General features: G+C 40.3%; 1 protein-coding gene across 1 annotated transcript; it reads left to right on the top strand.

Moving 5' to 3' along the window:
• On the top strand, positions 1 to 15,781 carry POLR2I_1 (DNA-directed RNA polymerase II subunit RPB9). Its single transcript, XM_051211995.1, has 6 exons — positions 1 to 946; positions 5,037 to 5,695; positions 5,735 to 5,820; positions 10,187 to 10,235; positions 10,284 to 10,465; positions 12,427 to 15,781. The coding sequence occupies exons 4-6, from the start codon at positions 10,227 to 10,229 to the stop codon at positions 12,614 to 12,616; spliced, it is 381 nt and encodes a 126-aa protein (XP_051072920.1). The 5' UTR covers positions 1 to 946; positions 5,037 to 5,695; positions 5,735 to 5,820; positions 10,187 to 10,226; the 3' UTR covers positions 12,617 to 15,781.
• Positions 15,782 to 19,477: the final 3,696 nt, after the last annotated feature.

The raw sequence follows: 19,477 nt of genomic DNA, 5'->3' as shown, positions 1-19,477 counted from the left end.
CATGAGTCTTTTAAGAGAAAACTTGACATATTCCTAAAGTCTAAGGACAGTTTCACTGTGATATACTAACACTTTTCATTCTCCCTCTTTTATGGTTAATATACCTAGGTTCCAGTCTGGAGGCATTTGTGATACACTACTACCGAATATGGAAGCCCTTTAAGCAAAAGCTTCTTCTGTTCCTTCCAGAACCATTTGACCAATTTGTTTCAGGGTTTCGACGCGGTAAATTAAATGTGGCGGATCAAGTGTTTCGACTGAAGGTTAGCGTACATTAATTTGGTTTATTGAAATCTAATGTTGCTCAGTCATACATTAGTGGTCGTGCCTATTATGTTAAATCATCAATTTATAGAGCCAAAAGCATATCTATTTCGTGTGGGAATTCATGGTACCTTTATCTCACTATTCATATATGAATGAGTATACAATTTAAATGTACATAGGTTCATTTAAATTGTACACTTATCAGTCAGTCATCTACAACGTCATATGTGTCATTGTGTACTCTTCACTTACTACTCTTGTCAATCGTTTCTCTTTTCACGTTATCCAGTCTAAGTTGTAGTGTATATACTTCAGCGTTTATATATAAACGCTGGGCACGATTATAATAGTGATAGTAAGGACAAAAGGCCTACTTTTGGTGGAGTTTTGTTTTCTGAGCTGGATGGTTTGGTCGTGGAGCTTTCATCGTCCTTCTGAACGACATCAGCACAAATTTCGAAAGGCCTACGTCCTGTGTTATTTTTCTCATATGCTTCTGTGAGTGTCTATTCTTCTCTTGAATGAGTCAATGGCTACAGAATAATCGGACTCTGGAGCAATGATAAGGTCGCAAAAACTTTCAGCCTCGACCACATAGCTTCAATGTTGTTTGTGTGCACTCCGGTTGCCGAGTACACAAATTGCCACTTGTGGATAACGACACGATGCACATAACCAAGTATATGTAGGAGTCTGTACGGTTTCTAATCATCCGTATATATTGTAGTACCTGGATGCAACCAGTGTTACCGATGCTTTTATTATCCAGTTCGCAATAATTGTCATAAGTTGCCCTAGTTATTAATTATATATGGGGTTTTCATCACGAACTGACATCAGCTATAATGCAAAAACTCTCTTTAGCCAAATAGATGAACGACTTTCGTGGAAAATCCGAGATCTGCTGTCTTATACCTGATTGGTTCGTCCACAAACTATAGTCTCGCCAGATTTTCCTTTCTTTTGTGAATATAAGTCTCTACTCTCTGATTTCACAATCCACAATACTAGTACTGTTTAACTTAGTTTTGATTCATTGTATGTTGCTCAAAAGTCCCAAAACTTCCACCCTATATATCATAAATATTCTACAGAAAATGTTGTAAAGGAATCCGATTTTCTGAAACTTTTATCAGTCACTAAAAATCATACATGTATTGGTCCTCCGGATACTTTTATAGGAAATGTTGTTATGAAGCATATTTACTTGATGTGATGAACTGCTGTTTCTGGTGAGTTGTTTATGTCAATCAGTGTGCGGTTCATTTATGACTTGGTTATGTAAGTAACTTTCCTCTCGGAATATATTAAAGTTTACCCTGCTACGCAGTCGACAATTGCAGGTGCTAATGTCAAATATCCCCAAATTCCTTGGTATGGTCGAGAGTGGGTTGGGTTCGCCCTACCTCTCGAAATACTGTCACACGGTCACGCGTATGCAGCGTCTGTCAGATAATTCCTACTCAGTGCCTTCTCGTGGCGGGGTGTTGTTTACAAAAATCAGAGGACGAAAAGAGAATGTCCGGCGCTTTAGCCGGATCCCAAACCAATGGTGCACATGGGCTCCAGTATCCTGCGGCAACAATTGGCGTATGAACCAATCGTTGATCACCGGCTACCATGGGACTGTATATCCTTACGTTTTTCCACTGCCTTGTGGGTTAGACAGTTAGGTCAAAGGCTCGGGGTTCGGCCCACTAGGAAAACCACCTGCTTCGATTCGGGCACCCGGGCAGTATCTACTTTTCGTGCATCAACTAACGATCAAATGATTCCAATTATTGTTATTATTACTATTACTATTATTATTATTATTATTATTTACTACATCATTATTCACCCTCTTTTATTCCTACTCTGTCTATACTTATTTTTTCGACTTTTACAGCAACTCGTCTATGGTGGAAATTCGACTGTGTCTAAACGTTCTCGAGTCTCTCTGGTTGAAAATTGTATGTTACCACTGAATATGAGTACTGAAGCAGTTTTTCTGAAACCACGTGCGCCATTCAAACTGGCTGCCTTTAACGTTTGCACACTTATGCAGGTTGAACAACATATAGGGCTGGCTATGTCTTTGGAACGTCTTAATATCGATGTCTGCTGTCTATCCGAGACCCATATTCAAGACTCTGGTGAAGTACTACAAATTTGATCTCCATCTGTCTCTTCAAAAGCTTGTTTTACGTGCGCTTATCTGGGGACCCTGTGGCATCATCGTCTGATCTTGCTTTGGTCTGCGCCAATCTTACCTCACTTTTCAGTGAACAACGAAGTGACCGCCATCAACGGATTGATGTTAGGAAGCTGGTTGCAACTTCTGTTGCAAGTAAGTATCGAACCGAGCTTGTTTCTAGGCTAGCTACCATTCCACCGAAAAATATAGATGAGCATTGGTTACAATTGCATGACGCCATGAAAATGGCGGGTACAGTCAGTTGTGGGTTCGCGAAACGTCTCGCTTATAAGCACTTGATTTCTTCTGGTTCCTTACAACTCATTGTAGCCCGTCGGTCTACTCCGGGTGACCGTGAGTTTGACCACAAACGAAGAGTGTTACATAATGAAATTAGGGCAAAGCCTGCTTAAGGACCGAGAAGCCTGGTGGTCGAAGCGCGCTAATGAGTTGGAACTAACGGCTGCATCTGGTAATTACCGGAAGCTCTTCCAACTCATCCGAGCCTTTGGCGGCAAGAAGTTTGGTGTGAGCGAAACAATCTACGAGGATGATGGAACGCCAATCACTAATATCCATCGACGTCATGGACGATGGGCAGAATAATCGAAGGGCGGTTCAACTGGTCTGCTGCTCCGGCAACAACGGTCAGACTGTCCTGCCCTCCATGGCCGGTGACGACTGATTCACCAAATGAGGCGGGAGTCCGCAAAGAACTACAACTTTTGATGCGTTACAAATCACCTGGCCCAGATGACTTACCTCCGCCTCTTTTTAAAGATGGTGGTGACTTTCTACCTAAGGAACTGACGGCGTTGTTTACAAAGGTCTGGGAACTAGAGAGTGTGCCAACGTCATGGAATGAGTCGATAGTTGTCCCTATCTTTGAAAACGATTCACGTCGTTCCTGTAACAACTATCGGGGGATAAGTCTACTTCGATTGCGTCCAAGCTATTGGCTTCCGTCATACTTCGTATGTTGTTCAAAACCCGAGAAAGATTGACTTGCGGGGGGCAGGCTGGGTTTCGTTCTGGTCGACGATGTATTGATCATATCTTCACCCTCTGGGATTGTCTATTGAAGAAGAGTGTGTCTTATAAGTTTATTTACATCCTAAAAGCTCTATATACAAACACCTCAGGCAGAGTGAGGGCATACAACTACCTTTCTCCATTGTTCCATTCGAGCAGTGGGGTTAGACAGGGTTGCTTAATCTTACCATTCCTCTTCAACTTTGCCATCAATGACATTCTGGAAACAGCTCTGATGGATGTAAGTAATAGTGGTGTGGATCTGTTGCCTGGAGAAAGACTTCTCGACCTTGAGTATGCGGGTGATATTGTCTTACAGTGTGATAATGCCCGAGGCATGCAATACACACTTAATCGGTTGGCAATCAGTGTCCGCAGGTATGGATATGTGCTTCGCACCTTTGAAGTGCAAAGTGCTTCTACAAGACTGGCAGGATCGTAATCCTGTACTCACCCTTGATGGTGAGCAGATAGAAGTAGTCGAGATATTCGTGTATCTGGGTAGCTGCATAAGTGCTGGTGGGGGTGTGAGTGATGAGATCAGTGCACGTATAGTGAAAGCCAGAGCGGCTCATGGCAATCCGGGCCATCTTTGGCGCCTTCATGATGTTAGTCTGGCTGAAAAAGGTCTGATCTACAACGCGTCGGTGAGAGCAGTTTTTCGCTATGCTTGTGAAACCTGGCCTCTCCGAGTTGAGGACGTTAGACGACTCTCTGTGTTCGATTATCGTTGTCTCCGAAGGATTGCTGACATTCAGTGGCAACACCATGTCAGTAATGCAGAGGTTCGGCATCGTGTGTTCTGGCACAGGAACGATAATGCAATCGGTGTCACCATCTTGAAACATCGACTTCGGTGGCTTGGACATGTTCTCCGAATGTCATCCCAGAGAATTCCACGTCGTGCATTATTTGCCGACTCTGGGACTGGTTGGAGAAAGCGGAGAGGTGGTCAGTGTATGACATGGTGTCGTGGTATGAAAGAAAGCTGAAAAGGACTGGCTTGTGTTGATCCGTCACGACCCCCTGGTTGGGGTCTGAGAGATGATGATACACAGTGGCTAGAGACGCTATCGAATATAGCTAATAATAGAAGCCAATGGCGATCCTGATGTAACCTTCTTTTACTTTCTTCGTGAAAAGTGGTTGTATATTCCGTAACTGAAGGAATTCTTCTGACTGTACCTTTCCGTTCCCTCATTACTACTATTAATATTACTACACTACCTAACACCAACCTTCTCGTTATTGTTCTCTTTTTCTTCACTCTCCTTACCTTTTTTCTTTCTCTTCGAATTCTCATTGTTTTGTGAGGCGCATATGTATCGGCGCTCTCTTGTACCAATATTTATGTGTTATTTCTTTTTTCATATGCTTCTGTGAGTGTCTATTCTTCTCTTGAATGAGTCAATGGCTACAGAATAATCGGACTCTGGAGCAATGATAAGGTCGCAAAAACTTTCAGCCTCGACCACATAGCTTCAATGTTGTTTGTGTGCACTCCGGTTGCCGAGTACACAAATTGCCACTTGTGGATAACGACACGATGCACATAACCAAGTATATGTAGGAGTCTGTACGGTTTCTAATCATCCGTATATATTGTAGTACCTGGCTGCAACCAGTGTTACCGATGCTTTTATTATCCAGTTCGCAATAATTGTCATAAGTTGCCCTAGTTATTAATTATATATGGGGTTTTCATCACGAACTGACATCAGCTATAATGCAAAAACTCTCTTTAGCCAAATAGATGAACGACTTTCGTGGAAAATCCGAGATCTGCTGTCTTATACCTGATTGGTTCGTCCACAAACTATAGTCTCGCCAGATTTTCCTTTCTTTTGTGAATATAAGTCTCTACTCTCTGATTTCACAATCCACAATACTAGTACTGTTTAACTTAGTTTTGATTCATTGTATGTTGCTCAAAAGTCCCAAAACTTCCACCCTATATATCATAAATATTCTACAGAAAATGTTGTAAAGGAATCCGATTTTCTGAAACTTTTATCAGTCACTAAAAATCATACATGTATTGGTCCTCCGGATATTTTTATAGGAAGTGTTGTTATGAAGCATATTTACTTGATGTGATGAACCGCTGTTTCTGGTGAGTTGTTTATGTCAATCAGTGTGCGGTTCATTTATGACTTGGTTATGTAAGTAACTTTCCTCTCGGAATATATTAAAGTTTACCCTGCTACGCAGTCGACAATTGTAGGTACTAATTGCAATTACTCATTATATCCTAACTAGATCATTAAACAACTGTAATATAAATACAGACGATTCAAGGATATGGAAGAATGACATTCTGTTGTATAGAAAACTCGCTTGCTTTTGTAAGTTCAACCACTAAATCTGTAATATGATGCACTGTCAAAGGTCTGGAATACTAAATCACCTCATGCTCTTGGTGAATCCCTCACTGGACGTATATGAAGTAAATATAGCAAAGGTGTAAAATTCATCAAATATCACTACCGTAGCCGCTACCTTGGTGTGGTAGCCAGCCTTACCTACTGTAATAATACAGTCGTTCTATGCTGCCTAGGACATTAGTTCTTAAAGATTTTGCCATGCTATGCATGTCGGTTGGAGAACGGTAAGACTAAACCAAACAGATTAAGGTTCGAGGGTGAATTTGTACTACCGACTGTACAGTAGTCTGATAGACGTTGATTTTTTCTTCAGGAAACTAGCACTTACAACGATTCTGCTTTCTCACAACGGAAAGTGAGAGTTCGTAAAGATCAACTCTAGAAATTTTATACCTTACCCACTGATCTCTGTCTCTGGTGATAAGGCATTTTGGAAGTAAAAAGCCGATTTGTCTGGAATATCTCAGTCAGTCAGTCAGTCAGTCAGCTACAACGTAGGAGCAGGCACATATATGCATCGGTCCAAGTTGCCATACCGCATTATCACAGCAAGATGAACACTGGATTCATAGACGTGTTTACTTCAATGTGGGTAATATATAGAAGAAAGATTGCATATAAAAGTGTATCACAGGAAGAAAGAATCAGTTCGTAGAAAGAAAGATATGAAGTGATTTTAATCTCTTAGTTCAAGGGAAGACAGGGAGTGTATAAACCTACGACGGTGTGATCGATTTTGAGCCATGTCACCAGGAGTCTCCAACCCTTGGTTACGATAGTCACGCGGACCCGAACCAAGTACTCTGCATCTACCAACATGGCTCAGACTAGAAGTTATTGTCTTCAAGCACTGACGACACCACGTTTTGGTTTGGCCGCCCCTAACCTTTTTCCAACCATCCCCAACACCGGTTAGCATTGGTAATCGGTGTTCAGGCATACGCAACACGTGACCCAACCATCTCAGTCGATGAAGATTCACAACCTCACCAACTGATTTACCATCATTACCTAATACTCTGCGTATAACCTCAGTATTACTTACCAAGCGATCACAGGAGATGCCAGCAATATTTCTAAGGCATCTGTGGTCAAATACTAGTAGCTTACGAGTATCTTAAACTCCTAATGGCCATGTTTCGCTGCCGTGAGGTTTATGACTTCTGAGGTACGCCTATCAATAACAGGCACTGCCTCAGAATCTTGCAGTCTGCCGAGTCAAATGCTGCGTTTAAGTCAAGAAAGACCACCATTGTTGGACGCCAGTAAGTATGTCTATGTTACAGGACCTGAAGAATGGTGAATATGTGGTCGATGCAGCCACGACCAGGTCTAAAGCCAGCTTGGTTCTCTCGTGTTTGCAGTCCACGAGTCTTAGTTAGGCGCCTGATAATTATCGAGCCTAGTATTTTAGATACTATATTAGTTAAACTAATCACTCTGTGGTTGTCACAGGATGATTTTGACCCTCTTTTATATACTGGGACGATAAGTGATTGCGACCAGTTAGATGGGATGACGTCTAACTTTCAGATTTTAGCTAAAATATTAGTCAACCTAATCGCTAAAATTGGACCACCATCCTTAAAATCATCTGGAGCCAATCCATCTGGACCAGCTGCGCTTCCTCGTTTCAGATTAACTATAGCCTTTTGGACTTCAGCTAGGGTTGGGGGACCTACTTCAATGTTCCATTCACATTGTCTGGGAATAAAGGGTAGTTGTAGAATAGCTAAAGGCCAGCTGAACTGTTCTCTAAAATGTTCCGCCCATCGTTCTAAACGTCTGGACTGGGAGCAGGTGAGAGTATCATCTTTTCCCAAATAGTCTGACTTACACTTGACTTAGTAATTCCACCTTCTTTTATTAGTCTGTAGAGCTGTCTTTTGTTCCCTATAGCCACTGCCCTTTCCATCTCTTTTGCTTTCGTTGCTCACCACTGCTCACGGTCGTTCCTTAGACTTTTGCTTAACTCAGATCTGATTTGTTTACGCTCTTCATCATGTTCAGAACCTGATGGGATGAGTTTGCGAGAACCCATCAGTGTGATAGACTTTGAAGAAATCCACTGGTTCTTTGTAACTCTGTGGTTTAAGTCACTAATAGATTTCATTGCTGTTTCCACAGCTGTTTGTATATCTTTCCAAGCAACATCTGGGTCAGCCTCGTTTTCAGAACTACCTAAGTGTGACCTCAGTTGTTCCTGGAACCTACTTTTGGTTTTCTCGCTACTCAATTCAGTTCTAATGGGTCTTTTACTGTGGCTTTTCTGCGTCCAGTGAGGCGCAAGCAGATGCGTGCGCGTAACAGGGCATGGTCGGAGTCCAACCAGGTACTCCAGAATGAGCGACAATCTTCTACCGACCCTCTCCAACGATGACTGATGGCAGTATGGTCTATTTGAGTCCATCGTTGTTTTGGTGTAGGGGTTGCCATGTTAAACAATGTCTCTCCTTATGCTTAAAATTTGTGTTTGCTAAAAATAAACGATTGTCTGAGCATAGTTGCAGCAGACGATCACCATTATCTGTTCGCTGAACCAGAATACTAAAATATCCACCTAAATGCCTTTCTTTTCGGTTTAAACTACCTATCTGGGCATTAAAGTCACCTCCTGTGGGTACTATGTCTGAACGATTAGCTTTCTGAAGAATTTCAGATAGCTTTCTGTAAAATTCATCTTCCAATCCTTCCGAGCTGCAGTCGGTGGGAGCGTAGGCATAAAGGACAAAAGGGTAACGACGTGTGTCCCTATCCTTCCGAGTTCTTACGGAGCCGTTTAGCCGAACAGCACATGAACGGCTGTTAACAGGGATCCAATCTAACAGTGCTTGTTCCGCCCTCATTCTTAGTGCTATGCCTACACCGGTCAGTGCACGAGAACTGGCCATCGGGTCACCAGATACACGGAGGGTGTGTCTCGTTGGCTCTCCGTTTTGCCGAGGTGAGGTCAACTGAATGACGACACTATGATTCTGTATGCGTGTTTCGAAGACATGGCATACATCAACGGTAAGAGAATCTAGGGTTTTAGCCAAGGAAGCTTGCTGACCAGTTTGACATAAGGTGTGTACGTTGAAGGCTCCAATGTGTGGTTTGGAGTGAGGTTTTAGTTGACCTGCGGCAGTGTTTTGCGCGGTAGGACCGTTGGCTATGGTGACACTTGAGGGGGAAGACGAAAGAGGAAGTTTAGTGTTGAAAGTCGATGTAGGAGCAATGATAGGAATTGAAGAAGGAGGTTGATTATGAATACAGTGGTCTTGAGTGTTGTCAGAGGTATGAGGACGGTTATCACTCCCCGGTTGCGCACACCGTGGAAGGGTTCTTCTGGAGGTACCTGGAAAGGAAATTGGATTAGGGGTGGTCTTAGTGACCTGAGAGCGTGACCGCAGTGCCCAGGGGACAACTGCTTGAGGTCGGTCACACACGACCTTTTCATGGGTTATTTTTGTGTTAGCTCCGTACTTGTTGAGACCTTACCGCCGGAGACGGTTATCCGTGGGATAAGGCGAGGTATGCATTTTTAGGGTCGACCTTTTCTAACCCCACCCCTCCCCTTTGACATTGAGTAGCGTACCAAAGGAGTATATCAACCTTGTACAGGTTGTTTGCTTACAAGATTCTGATTGAGTTAGAGCTTATGGTTAGCTGTCATGAGAATCGACAACCTTAGGCGGTGTTGTTCAGGACTCCTTCTTTCTGCATTTTCATTTAATTTCATTATAGACATCCTTTTAGAAATAAGCATCGGACATCGGCTGTTAAGGCAGTGAATATTGATCAACCGAAGTAGTTGGAATATGTATTACGTACTCACAACTACTGCCTACCTTGGGGTGCGATGTTGCTTAGTGCAGAAGCCGGTTGGATGAAAATTTGGGGTAGCCAAACTAAAACGTATTAATCCATGAAATCATTAACTGCCTAACAGCCAAGTAGGTTGGTGTTCACACGTTTATTGTAATCAATAGCTAGAGATTTTGGGTGACAGGAATCAAAATCATCCTGAGCGACGCAAATGCATTCACTATTTATCTTCTCTTAGCTCCTGAACTCCGAAATCTTATTCCATCTTTTCCTACTACTACTACAATAGGATTTCTCATGATAATTTTACCTCACCGCTAATTTTGTGTCACAACTAGAACCGACGCACATATATATATACTAGATTTTACGTTGATTATAACTGACTGACTTTATCAAATAAATTATTTATATTATTACTAGGTGTTTATCAAATGTCTTGTCAATTTTCGCAGTTTAGTTATATAAATTGTGGTCGTCTGATTTATTAATCTTGTAGTTACTTGATTGAAATTTCTAGCCTCTTCGAGAAGTACGCTTGAAGGATTGATTTAGTAAAGATGGAAACCGTATGTTCAGAATATTCTACTGATAGCGTTTTTTAACTTACATTTTAGTATGATGTGAAATCAAGCCAGTGTCATGTTGGGATTTTGTTCTGCAGTGAATGCAACAACATGTTGTATCCTAAAGAGGATAAGCGTACAAAAACATTATACTACGCATGTCGTAACTGTGATTATTCCCAGGAAGCAGACAATCCCTGTGTTTATATCAACAAACTGGAACAGGAAGTTGAGTAAGTATCCATACCACTGTTTTGAGTCGTTTTTATTTATTTGTTCTACGTACTAGCATTCTTATGATATGATATTTTACTCACACATATCTTGTTAGAGTAGTTTCAATGTATTTAGAAGAGAAGAAATCGCTTCAGATGACCACTATTTTGACAGTGACGGGATTCCAGTGTGAATATAACCAATGCCTAGTGCGATTCCGAGATGAATCATATTATTTGTTTAACTTGTTCGTCTCTGTATTCTATTTTGCATCAACTGATGGAGTCTCAAGTTACTTAGTTTCACAACTTCAGAGACTCCACCTGACTGACCATACCGCCCCATTATCTGTTAACTTTGCACAGTCATGTCATATCGCCTCACTATATCATATGATGACAGTTCAACGCTTTTCATCCAATAATGAGTTTCGAAAATACCAAAGAGATTGTTAGTGAAATATCGGTCACTCAAAAATCATGGTCTCTTTAATGTCAAAGCATAAAAGTAGTGTAACTCAGGATTCCTTACACTAATATGTTGTTGATGAATGCAAAGTTTCGTCTTGATGGTTTCAAAGGTGTCAAAGATCGGCTTTCGATATACGTAGAATAATTTATTTATTTAAGCACATAAACATTGGCACAAAGAGGCACGAAATAGATATGCTCCACATAAACCATTGGATTTGTGTTAGGCCTAGGATACTGCCCGGGTACCCAAACCGAAACAGAGGGCCTTCGACTTGTAGGTCTAATCAACTAGGTAGTGGAGTAACGTCAGGAGATGCAATCCCATGGTAGCCGGTCACCAATAATATGTTCATACGCCATTGGTTCCTACAGGTTCCTAGAGCCAGCCCATGTGCACCATTGGTTCGGAATCAGGGTTTTCCAACTTTTCTAGGTGGACTGTGTGTTCACCAACCCAATTAAAGCGCTGGATATTCGCTTTCTTCCTCTCAATTTTGTAAACAACACCCTCCTTCGCGAGAAGGCAGTGAGTAGGACTTCCCTGACAGAGGCTATAGACACGTGGCCATGTGAGAGCATTTCGAGGGGGAGAGCTGACTTTGCTCTTTCTTAGCAAATACCTTAATAAAAGAAAATTAGACTGAGTAATCTTACCTTAAACATTTCTTCATGACTATTGGCTATTCTGCCTCTCGTCCTTTCGTTTACTTGCTCCCTCTTTCAGCCCCCTTGTGATATGGAACGAAAGATTTCATCCTGCACCATCATCAAAGCCTTAGACATTCTAAAGTGACATCCCAAAAGGTTGCGACGTTTAGAAGCTCCCACCTTCAATGGACCTATCCTTGACCATCGGTTGCACATTCGCAACGCAACTTTCGTGAAGCGCGCCAAGTGTAGTACTGATTAAAACCATCTACATTCATATCTTATAAATTATCAACCCAGCTATGTAATTTACTTTAGTGGGTATTGTATCATTTGTATCAATTTGATCTTGCCTGTAAACTGGCATGCCTCATGTAACAAACTGTTATTTGAGAATAAAATTATTATTATTATTATTATTATTAAGTGATGGGTGGAGGAACTGGTTGCTGTCAGATGAAGATAGAATGGGGGAATCGTGCCTTATCCTACTTGTTGCTTGACAGAATGGATAAAGATGGAAGTAAGAAGCACACTAGGAAAAACGTTAGTATATTTATTGTTTTAACATGAGAAGATCATAGAGTGTTCTCCAAGTATCGACTAGTGCTAATTGGATAGGAATTAACCGATCAGCGTACGCCAAAGCAATCGTGCACTGAGCATGATTTCATACAATTTATGTTCTGCCAACAGGGTAGTTAGACCAGCGGAGGTGTACTCACTAGTAGTTTCATAGTCTTGTCAGTGTAAAATTGTATTATGAAATGTACAACTTCAAATTATAAACTTTTCCTGTTAATTTATTCATGGAATATTTGTTAAAATAAAATAGTATTTCTTTTATCCATCTAAAGTGAATTGGCTTTAATTGTACCGGATGTTGTTCATGATCCAACACTGCCTCGAACAGAAGATCATATATGTCGTCGATGCGGTAAACAAGAAGCTGTATTTTTTCAATCACAGACATTGAAAGCGGAAGAAAATATGCGTTTATATTATGTTTGTACCAATGTTGACTGTTTACATAAATGGACTGAATAGATATTGTACATATATATGCTATGAAAGGAAGTCCTGAATAAGAACTAAACTTGTAAAATAAGTATTACGAAAGTTTTGAATTTGAGTCATTTACATAGAACTTTACTTATGTTCTTATTGATGGTCACCTACCTAACACGGGAGATTCTCAATTTATTGACGTATTTTGATATGATGATGAAGAGAACCAATTGTTTTAAGCACAGTTGGCTCTTAAATCGATCGTTATCTCTAACCGCCTCTTTACATCTCGACATAATGCAAGCGATGTAGCGTCACCTAGACTAATTAGCCACATTTCAAATTTGCCGATAGGATTCGATTAACACGAAGAAGGACTTGAAAAACATGGCATTAGTCACTATCTAATGATCATTCAATTGTAAAAATCGTGTTATCATTGAGAAAACTGTACGCATGAAGTAGTTTATGCGTCAATGGTGTGTTTTTTATTCTAACATTAATTTCTTACCATGTTCATCAATTCGAAATTCAACCAATGTCAGAACTGATCTTTTAGTGTATAAGATGAAAGATGGTAGTCATCTTTCGGTGGTGCCAACATGGTTTGTGTAGGGTAGGTTCTAGATAATCTACTTGACATAAGCGTAGAATACTTACCAATTACTAACCGTTATCCTCAACACAAATTTCAAGGGGAAACTTATAACAATTACAAATTTATTCTTGTATAATCAATGATGGGTTTCTCACTCTCTGTTACATTGAAGGCATTTCATCGTGACACAAGACAATAGTTCCAAAGTAATATCAACTGTTTTCACAGTACTCATTTGAAAAGAAATTTATCAATCAATTTAGATGTTTTCTAGAATTCTGATATGCTTGGAAAGGTACGAAAATATCAGTTATTGGACGTTTCATTCCATTATAAACATCGTGCCAGTTAGTTTGGATGGAAATTAATAGAATTTCACAACTCAGTAATACATACGTTTATTTTGAGATAATCTTGATCACATAAGAATGTTTCGTAAAAAGAATATTAGAACGTAACACGATAATGATGGATAAGATACTAGTGTTTACCGTAAACAAGTAATAATTCAGAAACTTTAATGAGCAAGTTTACGGTTGAATACTCGTATGCTTATTTAACTCTTAAATGCCCCTAAGTGACCTGGTACGGCCGCGACTAGGGGGAATCAGCTCTTCGTCTCGAAATGCTCTCAAGTTTCCATGTCCATACAACCACTGCCAGGGAAGTCTTACACACTGCCTTCTCGTGTTGGGGATGTTGTTTACGAAATTAGGAAGACGAAAATCGAAAGTCCATCGCTTTAACCAAGTTGGTGGGCACGAAGAGTGCACCTGAGGAAGTTGGACAACTCTGATTCTGAAACAGTGGTGCACATGGGTTGGCTTCAGTGTCCTGAAGGAGAGAATGGTGCAAGAATCAGTCGATGGTCACTAGTTACTATGGAACTGCATCTCCCAGTGTTGCTCCACTTGCTTGATGAATAAACCTTAAGGTCGAAGACTCCGAGTGTGGCCCTCTAAGAAAACCATGTGCTCCTGTCTGGGCACCCGAGCAGTATCACAGCCCACGCACAAATCAACTTAATTGTGTGGCTCATATGTATTCGGCGCCTTTTTCCCAATAGGTACATGTTCAAATAATAATTATGAATAATATTGGCTGCTTACCACCACTAATATGTATACAGTGTAATATCGAGGTATGATATGATGTGAAATAATTTACACTGATAACGGAAAAATATTACGATAACTTAGATTATCAATAATAGCTACATAGATACTCGACCCACGAACTTTGAAAGTGGTAACATTTTTTCACGTGGTTTAGGTATTCTTCGACTTGCTCTTTTGTAAGGTGTATTATGCTGTGGTCATCATCCTACCCTGTACATCTGGTACATGTTACCCCGAAAAATAAGAAAAAACGCTTTTTTTTATTCGATCGAATTTGTTGCTAATACAATTGGCAGTGGTTACCTGGTTATCGGGTGATGACCAGAAAACCTCAGTGCGGTGTGTTCTGTTGTACCTATTGACATCTGAGGTTGCTAGCAACTTCCCGTTACTTGGAACTTCTTCGAAACGACCACTTCAAAAATGCCGCTTTTTCTTCTGCATACTAAGTAACCTATATTTAGTATTTAAACTTCAGGTGCATTAACAAGTCGCTTTTTATCATCATCTGTTAACGAAAAAGACCTTGTGAAGCTCTACGACATGGCAACACAAGGTTACTTTCACGATGTCAGAGACAAAGTGATAAAGCATAAAAGACGGGCAGGTGTGCCTGCATATATATACATATATGTACTAATTGAAAGTGACAACTTTCCTTACGGCTCTATAGTTACAGTCATCAGTGTTAACGGATATAACCGTAAGTTTAGTCATTGAGATATCGCTGTGACTTCCTTCGTTTTTTTAACTTCAGAATTCACGGAACGACTATTTCAGTTCTCAATAGCCGAACGATTGTGGCTAAAGGCAATAGTCCGCGCAATTTTCTTGATTTTCTACCTAATTTTTAATAAACATTATTTTGTAAAAGAGCTTACTTTATTACTTACATGGGAAACTAAAGAAGTGTTGAGAATGCCTTGTCAATAATACAACACCTGTTTCATCTTTTGCAGATCCCTTCTAACAACAATGAAATGGCAATTACCATGGTTATGCTAAACGATTGATGCTAAAGCTTCTGCTATAATTTTGTACAATGATACGATTTTCCTTTACAATAAAATTATATAAAAATGTATCAGTTTTCTCGTGGCTTGCAGTTTTAGTGTGGTTTGTTTTTGAAATAAAGGCAGACATAGAAGACATTTAGGGTTATGCCAATGGATCAGAAATAGGCAGTTATGCGTGTATTTCTGCGAAAGGTAAAAAATTAGGCTTATATATGTAGACGAAATGTAGGCAGTTCGGCAGAAATTTAGTTGAAAAGTAGACAATTCAACAGATATTCGGGTTAGATGTCGGCCATTCGGCAGAAATTTGGGCGAGATGTGGACAAATCAGCGGATATTTCGGGGAAAAGTAGACGGAAAAGCGCATATTTATGCGAAAAAGAGGGGATTCCGCGGATATTTAGGGGAAATCCGCGGTATTTCCTTCGGACAGGCGAAAAAAGGCGACATTCTGATGAGGTTTCCCTTTTCTCATCGAAAGCATTTACCCTTTTATTTCCCCTGTTTCGGTTGATTGGGGACGGACAATTGCCGGACTTAAGTCTTAAATAGACTTAAAATTTATTATATACTCGCAGTCTCTAATCCTAGCATTAACCAGGTTAATACCTAATAAAAACTAATACTCAGATATTATATTTAATTTAACGAGCACTGTGCTCACCCATCTTCAAATCATGTCCAATAACTCCAGTAAAAGAGAAATTTCACCAACTTCTAAGCCAAATAAAAGGTCCAAATCTGTAACCCCTACAACTGACGACTCAGTGCTTAACAATGACGAACCCTTAACTACTGAAAAATATGTGTATTGTACACAAATGTCTCTATCGTCACCAGATTCTCCATGTCGCAGCCCCTCTATCTCTACGTGCAGGATGCCAAGGGTAAGACTGGTTGACATACAAGACACTATACCTACGTGCATAGAAAAGTCAGCGCAGCCTACTAGACAGTATGTGCTACCAAGGCCTAAATCTAAAATTTCAAAAACTAAAGGGTCCAATGGTCCACCTCATACACACCAAAATACTGATAGATACAGTAATGACATCCGACAGCTACAAAACTCTCTATCCGAAATTAACGGCAAACTTGAGCAATTAGCACCCCTCACTCATATATGGGGCCTTGACACAGACAGAAATCTTGAGCAACTCACTAAAGCTGAGTGTATTTTGGAGTTTGTGGCTGAAGAAGTGACGAAGAGAGTGATGTCCTCCTACAATGCAGTTGTGTATAACCTCTCCGACCGCACACACCCATCTAAGTTAAGCGATATTTGCCTTGGAGCATGCGGTATGCCGAACGTTAACTGCAAAGTAATCCTCCTTAGAAAAAAGTTGGACAGATCAATCTGCCCCCTCCTGTTTATGTTTGGCTGTTGTAACGATATTAAGCAGTTTATTGATTTGAGCAAAATTATTAGCTCACTTATTCCATACAAGAATATAAAAGTTACTCCAGAACATGCGCCCTGTCAACGTCGTGTAAGAAGACGTGAAGCGATAGAATTGAATGGGACTATTATAGGTTTTAATCAGCCAGAGATAGTTTACATCATAGCAAATAGTTTAAAACACACGAACAATAAGCATGACACCACTCCACATACTAAAATGTGAGTTGTGTGACGACACACATCCAACTAAACCTATACACTTGAAATTTTGTCCTCCTAAAGATACCCCACAAGTAGACTTGAATGAACCTAAGTTCATCTCACAGAGACAATGAGACTCCAGCTCTCACAATAAAGGGTGGGAAGACAAAACTCATGATACAGAATGGGGAAATACGTGAGCTTGAACCCAACTGCTCTATAGGTATCCCAAGAACAGTGAACAGGTTCTCCTCGCTGCTAGCGTATAACTTAATTTCAAAACCTCTAAGTTGCAAAATGGGTGGTGTGCTTCATCGTAACAAGTCGTCTTACACGCAGACTAACGAAAACTACTTGATAACTGGCCACCCAAATCACCCACTGAAGCTTAAAACCAATAGTAAGAATGGTAATAATAGGTTTCTCACTCCACACCCTTAAGTACCAACCCATGTATAACGACAGTCGCAATTCTTTCCAGTTACGCGCAGCAGATCCCTTCTACGCTAACGAAACTAGCCATAACAGAGATCACGAGTCTAAGCATCAAGACTATTTTGAAAATAACCATACACTTCACAGTAGGCATGTACAAGATTTTTTTGGAATAAGACCCCTAGTGACACCTCTGTTGAAGCACATAGCCCAAGTTATTTCAAACCACATGCAAACCATGAATATGTTTTCTCCGTACAATTTCAATCAGAGAATACTCCCACCCTTTCCTCTTGGGTAAACTCCCCAACCAACGTCTCTAGCTCATTTGATACATCTCCCACTAAGTCTAGCTATCAAAATACCGAGCTAATGAAGAACACTCAATTTTTCACTTCAAACTCAACTCACACCCGCGAGGGTTACCACGACTTTATCCGAGATACCCTCACCCATTTTAACTTAGTAGGCCACTTGCCTAATATATGTCTTATCAACGCTAGATCGATCTGCAATTAAAAGACGGATTCCGCCCTGTTTGTATCCATATATCAACCATCACTTATTATGATATCTGAAGCATGGACTAACAGTAATATTTCTGACCGAAGTATATCTCTTGATAACTATTTTCTATATAGAAGCGATAGATTGAATGGACGAGGCGGAGGATGCCTTATTTACTCTCACTCTAGCCTAGACTCACTGCTATGTGATATGCCTGAATTAAACAAACTGAAGGATTTGCTGTGGATTGTATTAAAGCAGTCGAATTACGTTACCTTACTGCTCGGCTGTGTTTATCGTCAACCTAACGCATCAATAGATGAAATAGCAGTATTATCGGAGGTATTGACACTAGCATCATCCCTCTCATTCACAGGCAAGCTTATTTGTGGTGACTTCAATATGCTTGAAGTTTCTTGGCTCCCAGTCAAAGCACCGGGATGTTATGAATCATTTATTAAGTGTCTAGAGCCTAGACAATGGACTCAATATGTCAATAGCCCAACCAGACATCAAAACATCCTGGGCTTAGTCTTTACCAGTAGCCTCATTCCCGATACTTTGTATATTGGAAAACATTTTCCAGGTAGTGATCATAACATTGTCATATTCAGCCTTAATATAAAATACACAACCGGTAGACGTAAAATATAGCAAGGTTGATTGGAATAACTTCCACAATTACCCAAGAAGCACTGATTGGAGAACTTTCTTTACCTCAAACAATACCGACACATTAACCCATATATTTTACCACAACATCAAAAGTATCATCATCAACATCGCACCTTTAGAATACTGTAGACCTATGTTCTCCAAAGATCTCTATATACCGGCCAGTACAAAAAGACGTTTTTAAAGACATTGTACTAGATTACACAACTTAAATGACTTTTCCTCTTTAGTAACGATGACAGAAATACTTGTCCGAACAGAGGCAATAAATACACAGAAAGTAGTCGTACAGGAAAGACGTGCAGTTGGACTTAATAATAACTCCTCTGCACTCACCATACTACTCCAAAATAAACTTAAACGCTCTAAATCGAGTGGGAATATATTCATTAAAGGCAAACAAGTTTACGAAGATCCCAAACTTATCACAGAATTATTTAGTGAACATTTTTGTTTCTCACTAACTAACGAAAAACCATTTAATGATTCAGAACCAATCCCAGTACCTCTCTGTGAAATTACTAATGTAGAATTCAGTGAACAAAATATCTCCAGGGCAACTAGAACATCGAAACACTCCTACACTGATGGACCAGATGGTATTCCATCTAGCATGCTAAAACATTGAGGTGATGATATGTGTGTTTTGCTTCTCAAACTATTCGCGATATCACTCTCTTCAGCGTGTTCCCCTACTGGCTGGAAAACTACACATATCATTCCCAAAATTAAAACAGGTCCTGAAGCAAACGTTAAAAATTACTGGCCTATAAACATAACTTCAGTGGTATCCAGAGTGATGGAAAAAGTAGTTAAGGCGGCTGTAGTCCAACATCTACTAACTAATAATCTCATCTCGACCTCCCAGCATGGATTTCTTAGGTCCAGATCATGCGATACATGCCTAGTAGACTACCTGAATGATATAACTCTGAAACGAGACAGCGG

Source organism: Schistosoma haematobium, chromosome 1 (assembly GCF_000699445.3).
Source record: "Schistosoma haematobium chromosome 1, whole genome shotgun sequence".
In the NCBI taxonomy this organism is placed as follows: domain Eukaryota; kingdom Metazoa; phylum Platyhelminthes; class Trematoda; order Strigeidida; family Schistosomatidae; genus Schistosoma; species Schistosoma haematobium.
The sequence above is the reverse complement of the archived record's forward strand: the minus strand, read 5'-3'. Positions and strand labels throughout refer to the sequence as shown.

Coding starts and splice junctions, on each gene's coding strand:
- POLR2I_1 (XM_051211995.1), top strand. Junction 10,466..12,426: donor AAACTGGAACAGGAAGTTGA/GTAAGTATCCAT, acceptor ATCCATCTAAAG/TGAATTGGCTTTAATTGTAC.